We start from the raw sequence: 8277 nt of genomic DNA on the forward strand, positions 1-8277 counted from the left end.
ATGTCATGATACCGAAGTTTAATTAGTGATTAAGAAAAGACAACATTTGTTAAAGAATAAAGAGACAGAAGTGTGATATTGATCTTAATTTGTGTAATATTCAGCGTATGATTTACAAGTTTTTAGCGTATATTCTATCGAGTTATATTTTATATTATGCTCGCATTTCATTAGCTAGGTGATCGACGTGATATAATATTTGTTAGAAAATGATTTATATACAATATTTTTTACAACCTTTTTCACAACTATGTTGTAAATGAGGGATATTTTTTATAAAATATCTTATAAAAATAACATCATTTTACAAAAATACCCTCATCTTATGACATTGTTGTGAAATGTTTTATGAAAATAAAGATGTGGTGTATATTAATGTGTGTATATATATGTTAACACCCAAAAAGGGCACAACCCGAAAAAGAAGAAAGATTCATTCTTGAGATGCACTGAGGTGGGCCGGGTCTCGATCAGTGTTGTTGGGATCCCCCTGCAGTGGTCCGATGAGGTTGTACGGTGTCGGTGGGTACATCCATGACGATGAACAATATTTAAATATAGAAAAAATAAGAATAGATGAACACACAAATTTACGTGGTTCGGCACTAGACCTACTACCACAGAGGTTTAGGGAGGGAAGATTCTACTATAATATTTTTGTTTACAGTCTCTCGTAACCTCTCATTTCTTACTGTACAATAAAAGCCAGAGATCTATATGCTGGAAAAGATATTCTCTCTGGAGTTCTCTATCTCGAGTTTGAAGAAGAAGTCTAAGCCTAAAAGAAAAGTCGGAAGTCTCCCTCAAACCGTAGGCTCCCTGTCCCTTTTATTTGACCCTCTGCTTGCGTGCCGCTCGGTAGTAGTGAGGGATGTTTGCTTTGCATATCTGACTCTCTCTTCCTTTTCTACTTTCTCCTAACTCCCTCACCCTTAGTCCCTTCTTACCCTCTTTCCTTCTCTCTTCCTTTATTTTCTAATGATGACCTCTTGATGGGTTGAGCTTTGAAATCCATTTTCGGTTTGGTGTATTTTACCCCCTCACAATATATATTGATATTTTTTTGTTTGCTTTTTGATTTTGTACCCTTAATTCCTTTCCCTACCAAAAGAAAATAAAATAGAATAGAAGGCCTTGTGAATTATTTGAATGCATAAGTTGATTAGTGATACACATATTATAGACAAGAAGGCTGCACTAATAGAAAATGGGCAGGGAGATTATAAAAATGAATAATTCTACATACAATCGTGAAGTGTGTAAATGCCATGTAATCGTTTTGAAAAAGAGTGGGATCCACTATTAAAAAATTAAATTTTTTTATGTGGGTCTCATATTTTATTTACTTTTTTCAAAACGATTACGCGGTGGTTGCACAATTCACGGTTGCAAATATCTTTTCTCTATAAATAAATGAACCCGTGGCTATAAAATATGGATTGATCAGATCTCTTATAATTGTCAGTGGATCTTATAGGACTCCATTATTCTATCTTAGACAAATTTTAATTTGAAGTCACGACCCAATATTAGGCCACTTCAATTCTAAAATAACTGAGCCTTGAGGTCTTTGAAAGATCAGTAATTTGCGTATCAAAATTGTGGATACATTCTATCTAATATCCAATTATAGGTGTATATGAGTGTACTAATATATTACAAACATATATATTGTTGACTTGTTAATAAACATCTTAAGCCCCGTTTGGATAGAGAAACGGTTTCATTTCATCTCATCATTACAACTTTCATAAATTTTCATACAAAATATAATAAACAAATCAATTTTTTCAAATCTTAAAACAATAATAATATTAAAAAATAATATTCTAACAATATTTTATTCAACTTTCAATTTGTATCTAAAATCATCTCATCTCACCTCACCTCACCTCACTATTCAAACCAAGCCTTAGAATTGAAGAGTTCTTATTCTCTCTTGATTTTTTTAAGATCATAAAAAATGATATAACCCAATGTTGGATTTTCAAAACAATTCATCATGAAGGGTTATTAAATTGTTGATCATTGATAATTATAAGTTTTTTATATTTTTATATTTAAATTTTTTATTTAAAGGATATTTTTATATCTAACTTAAAAAATGCTGAGTGATATTCATATGTTAATGATTTAAGAAAAAGCATTTCGACTTTACCAAAAAAATAAAAAATAAACACCATTTAGACGGGGCAAAAAAGGAAAGAAATAATCTTCTGCCACGTGGAGTTATGCGATTGGAAATATAGAATGTGCTCCTCCAAGGTTCCTGTCACATTAACATCCTTTGCCCTTTCAGTTAAGGTAACGGTAACGTAGCCCATACCGAGCAACTGACCCATTTCGAACAAAAGATTCTAGCGGGATTTTGAATTTGAATTCTGTAACGGACAAATCTGCCTATCCTTTATTTCCAGTTCTGCCACTACTAGCCAGTACTTCTCTTCCACTCCACCTCCTCCTTTACTCTCAGACTCTCTCTCTCTCTCTCTCTCTCTCTCTCTCTCTCCCTCCCTGTGTGACAGGCACGCGCTCACCTACAATGGCGTCTCTCACTCCAGGGATTCTCCTGAAGCTCCTCCAATCAATGAACTCCACCACCCGTGTGACCGGAGATCACCGCTCGGCTCTCCTACAAGTCATCGGCATTGTCCCTGCCCTAGCCGGTTCTGACCTCTGGCCCAACCATGGCTTCTACGTCCAGCTCTCCGATTCCCTCAACTCCACCTACGTCTCACTCTCCGAACGAGACAACGACCTCATCTTGACCAACCGGTTGCAGCTCGGCCAGTTCGTGTACGTGGACCGCTTCGAATTCGATTCGCCCGTTCCACGTGTCTGTGGGATCCGCCCAATCGCCGGGCGCCACCCGTTCGTTGGAACCCCCGAACCGCTCATTGCGCGGATTTCAGCCTCAAAACGCGAGTTTGTGATTCAACCTGTCGCGGACTCGGATCAATCGGCTGACCCGATCGCTATTTATTTGTCCAGCAAGAAGTTAGAGGAAGCTCGAAGCGAAAATAAGGAATCATTGAAGCTTGAGTCGAAGGCAGAAAAGGGCAGATCAAGGCAGGCTCTGGCACCTCGAGATAATGTACTTGTTGGAAATGTGGGGAATTATGATGAACCAAAGACTTCGGATAGGCCTCAGAGGTTCTCGTCTCCTGCAAGTGCTAAAAGATCAGTATCAAGAGGGAAGAAGAACGTGGCTGTAGTGGAGAGAGACCCATCACCGGCGGCAAAGGGAAAGAGGTCGGCGTCTCCAGTGCCTTCAAAATGTGTGGTTCCGAGCTTGGTTTCTGCTCGGGAAGAGAATCGGAAGACATCAAGGGAGCCATCAATCATCGTTCCTTCAAGGTACAGGCAGCCATCTCCAAATGGGCGGAAGCAGGCTTCGCCTAGTGCACGAAGGGCTTCTCTTTCTCCAGGTAGGAGGTTGTCGGGGGTGTCAAGCTTTCGCCCATGGTGGCCGGAGGTCCCATGGATTCCACCAGTAAGAAGAAGATGGCAACTATTGTTGCTGGGATTTCCAAGGTTTCGGAAGCGCTTGTTGGGTCTGCAAAGTCAATTCGGAAGAGCTGGGATGAGCCGCCAGCAATGGCAGCCCCAGTGGAGCAGAAAGAGAAAGCTGTTTCAAAGAATAAACAGAATCTGCAAGCAATTTTGCGGACTCAGGTAAATTTATAACCCTTGTCGATACTAAAAACTCTGCTTACATAATGAAATCTTGTCTCTATAATTTCTGTACTTCTAATTTTCTCATTCCCATTTTGTTGCCACTTCTTTAAGCATTAAGCTTTTGCATGAAAAACTTGATTTATTGGGATTTATACGCTAAGCTTTTACGAGAAAAAAATGCTCTTGTTTTTATTCATTGCTAGTAGAATGGACTTCTATGGTAGCATTACATTTTCTTTTTAGGCTTTACTGTGCTTTTATTTTACGTTGAATGTTTTGCTCAAGGTTTCTCTATCTGCATTCTTACAATAGAAAAAACAAAAATCACAGCATCTGCCCAGCTCTTACTTTGATAGCTCCTCTCCGTTAACATGTCATCGTTGATATCATTGAATTTCAGTTTGGACTGATTAGAGATATGAGTTCCCTTTTGTGTACGCCATCGCGAAAAGAAATGGCTGTGAACAGGCACGTCTGATTCACGCATTTGGTGAACTGATGTAAAGAGATAGGGAACAGAAAATGAATGAAATCTGTTAGAAATTCTTGATTTGTCATTTTACCTCTAACAGAGCCAAATCAATAACTTCGTTGATCAGTCTTCCCATTTGTAAGTGTAATTCCAAATGATATGAAAAATTATAGGTGAAGAGTCTATAACTCAGCAAAATCAATGCTTTGCTCTTAGACATATCCATTAGCATATTCACTCAAGAATGTCCTTTGGTCAGGAAGTCAACGAACATGATGATATATATATATATATATATATATATGTGGTCATAAACGCAATCTACTAAGTGAATATTTTCAGTAATTACCCGTGAAATCACCACTAGTGCTAATGAGATTATATTTTATCTTTAGCACTCCGCATTTTATCCCTTTTACTTGAAGTTATGTTGTTTCTGATATTCCTTTACGGATTTTCTTATTTTCATTTCTGTGCACTTGAGATTCCTCATTGATATTCTCTCCAGAGCTTGTTTTGTTCATTGCGTTCTTTTCCTGCTTTCCAGGCTGCAATTTCTAGACGTTTAAGTGACGTAAACGGCCGAAAACCGAGTACCGACGATTCTTCAAGTGATGAGAAAACAAAACCAAGCTCTCCTGACAGTTGTCTGATTGAAGAAAAATTAAACTTAGGAGCTCTTGGTATCACTGTTCATGAAAAGAAATGGACTGACGGCAGTGTTCCATTGGATGCAGTGTCTGTTGATCTTGCAAGCCTTGGGAAGGTATGGATCAAGATAGGAACTTGGATTGATTGATTGAGTCGGACAGCACTGAATAGAACAAAGGCTTCGTTTGTTTTCAGAAAATATCTCATCTCATCTCATCTCACTTCATCATTATAATTTTTTCAAATTTTTATATAAAATAAAATAAATAATTCAACTTTTTCAAATCTCAAAACAAAATAATATTAAAAATATATTCTAATAATATTTTATTCAACTTTTTAATTTTAATCTCATCTTATCTCATCTCATCTCTAAAAGTCTAAGTTATTAGCCACTTGGTAGTTACTGCATGATTACATCCAAATTGTTCACAATTAATGCGGCAAGGATTACTTTATATCTAGTTAAAAGATTAAAAGAATTATTAAAACTTGATTAAAGATTGAAGACAGAAGTTTGACTTTTAACACATCAACCAAATGCAGGATGCCATGCAAAGGAGAGCTGTTGCTTCTGCAGCTGCAGCTGAAGCATTGAAGGAGGCCCTTGCTACTGAATCTGTTGTAAGGAGTTTAAGGTAATAATAATTCCTCTCTCCCCCATCAGTTTTATATTTCTCTCAAGTGCACACATTTGAAGCAAAGACGCAGCACACGTGGTTTATAAAACAGGGTGGCACAACTTCATTAATAATAAGCCTGTGAGACAACTTGAAAGCATAGTCTAATGAGTTTTTTGCGTTCTCAAATCACAGTTCTGTGATTATAATTGCCATCTTTATGATACAAAGTTCGCTTATGGCTTTAATACTGAGGGTGCATTTGATATTGTGGTCTGTCTCAACTTCATCCATTTTATTCTCTAACAATTTGTCGAAGGGAGCCTAATTATATTATTTTCTATCCTTCTCAGCATGTTCTCAGAACTCTCTTCTGAATGCAAGGCTGGAAATCCTTTGCCCACCATTGATAGGTTCTTCACAATCTATAACGATGTTGTGAGATCAACTGTGATTGCTGAATCAGTTGCTAGTAGCCAGAATTCTGACATACCTGATGACAGTATCCCCACAGAGCAATCTAATCTGTGGGTTGAAGCTGCCTTGGCAACAGACCTACAGATTGTCTCCCTTCTTACCAGCCAAGATCATGATCCCCCATCAACTCTACGGAAAAGTTCGTCAAGACGAAAATCTTCTCATAATGCACCTCCCAAGGTCCATCGAAAGGTCTCATCGTCTTCATTGCCACAATCCAATCCGGGTAGTGGGGTGTGGACAAGGGGTCATGGTATGAAAGAAACAGCAGAGCTTGCAACGAAGCTGCTATCTGAAATGCAAATGTGGTTTCTAAGATTTGTTGAGGAGTCCCTTGATGCAGGTTTTAGGGTGTTGGGAGAGCGTGGCACTGATGGGGGTAAATCAATGTGTCTTGATGGTAGCTCCATTGCTGTAGTTTTATCCAAGTTGAAGCGAGTCAATGATTGGTTGGACCTTGTGGTTTCTAAAGGGGATGAACAGCTGACAGAAAAGGTTGAACGGCTGAAGCGAAAGATCTACGGATTTGTCATCCAGCATGTTGGGACTACGTTTGATAACTCCTTGTCCCTTGCTTCTTCTTGATTTTCTCTGCCTTTTCTTCTCTTTTGTGAATTATGTTTGAATTCTGAACAAAAAAAAATGCTTATGAAATCAAATTGGCTTGCGTTATTCTTCACAGGAAAATGATGATTGATTCATTGTAAAGTCAGTGCAGTTGGTTTTTTCATTCAGTGGAATCTCATTGAATATATTTTGGCATTTTGCTTCCTCGCGTGAAGATTGTTAGTGAGGTTTGGATTTCCGAATTCTTTAGTTTCTTTTTACTTTTTGAGAATTCCCTTTTTTAATTTATTTCTTTTTTTTTGTACACAAATAATAGAGGTGCCTATTGAACGACTAGCCTCATTTATTTTTGCAAGTGAGAAGAAATGAATTGATATTAAAATTAAAAGTTAAATAAAATATTGTTAGAATATATTTTTTAACATTAATTTTAGTTTGTGATTTGAAAAAAGTTGAATTATTTATTTTATTTTGTGTGAAAATTTGAAAAAATTGTAATGATTAGATGAAATGAATTGAGAGGAGTTGTGAAAACAAACGTGGCCATTCTGACATGTTTTTTCATTCTTTTTTCTTTCTTAACCCATCTTTAGATAAACTCATCTCATTTCATATCATTACAATTTTTTCAAATTCTCATAAAATATAATAAATAATTTAATTTTTTTAAATCTTAAAATAATAATATTAAAAATAATATTTTAATAATATTTCATTTAATTCGTTAAAACTATCTCAAATTATATTTCAATGGAGAGTTTTGAGGATCATTTACTGAGTTTAGAAAATGTTATTTTCGAAAATATTTCTTTGAAGTTCACGGATCACAATGACTGCCATTCCCCAAAAGGAAAGTTCACGGGCTGGCCTATTTCAGGCCCACAGGAAAGATATTTATGACTATTTTCCTATTAGACAACATCTAGTTTCAACAATGTTGTAACTTGTAGATTCCTCCCATTCAAGCTAAAAATTCTTGATAAAGTTCCATTATTGTTTTTAAATTCAAATATGTAACATGTTAATATTTACCATGTTTAACTATAAATTTAAATTAAATATAAGTTATATTATATTATAAATGTAGGATAAATTCAAATATGCACACTAGATAAATGATTTTTTTTTCTTTTTCTTTAATTATTTTTTAAACATATTTAATCATTAAGAAAATAAAATTCAAATTCATTAATAGTCATTAAAAAAAATTTAAAATACATGAGTGGACACATTTGACCTTTTGGGAGTCATACTAACATTTTCCTATTATGTTTTGTCAATTTCTCGTGAGTTCAATTATTGCTTTCAAAGTAAACGATAGGGATTTTGCCACGTCAACATTTTGTCACTTTGAAATTCAATTGTGTCTTTTTGTATTTACCACACAAAAATCTTTTGCAATTCTTCTATTCATGGGTCGTGTATAGTGTAGGATTCAATATTTAAGGGTTATGATGTAATTTTATAGGTGCCTGAAACTCAACTCGAAGAGTCACCAGCTGTTGCTCTTGTCTTTTAACTTCGGTGGATGTAATTTAAGAATCGCCCAATGAAAGTCATGCCATAATTGAAATTGGTTTTTTTTTTTTTTCATTGTCCTATGCCTTGATAAGGATGTCCTTGCTTAATCAAAATGTGTGAAACATTTTACATGACATGATATGATATGTGCCTTTTTCACTTGAGATTAGGCCTCTTCCCAATCCCTAACCCTCGAATGAAAAAGGTGGCTCTGGATATTTTCCTTTTTAAAGTGCACTATTATGTCTTTTAATGTGTTCATACTTCATGTTTTATTGTCATTTTCTTTAG

General features: G+C 35.9%; 1 protein-coding gene across 1 annotated transcript; it reads left to right on the forward strand.

The window, feature by feature from the left end:
• Positions 1 to 2422: 2422 nt before the first annotated feature.
• LOC121250926 lies at positions 2423 to 6669 on the forward strand. The gene is given in 5 exon segments (XM_041150185.1): positions 2423 to 3440; positions 3443 to 3675; positions 4698 to 4916; positions 5348 to 5439; positions 5775 to 6669. Coding segments are annotated over 5 exon segments (2151 nt in total). The 5' UTR covers positions 2423 to 2542; the 3' UTR covers positions 6484 to 6669.
• The last annotated feature ends 1608 nt before the right edge of the window (positions 6670 to 8277 follow it).

The sequence above is a fragment of the Juglans microcarpa x Juglans regia genome, chromosome 2D (genome assembly GCF_004785595.1).
Source record: "Juglans microcarpa x Juglans regia isolate MS1-56 chromosome 2D, Jm3101_v1.0, whole genome shotgun sequence".
Lineage (NCBI taxonomy): Eukaryota > Viridiplantae > Streptophyta > Magnoliopsida > Fagales > Juglandaceae > Juglans > Juglans microcarpa x Juglans regia.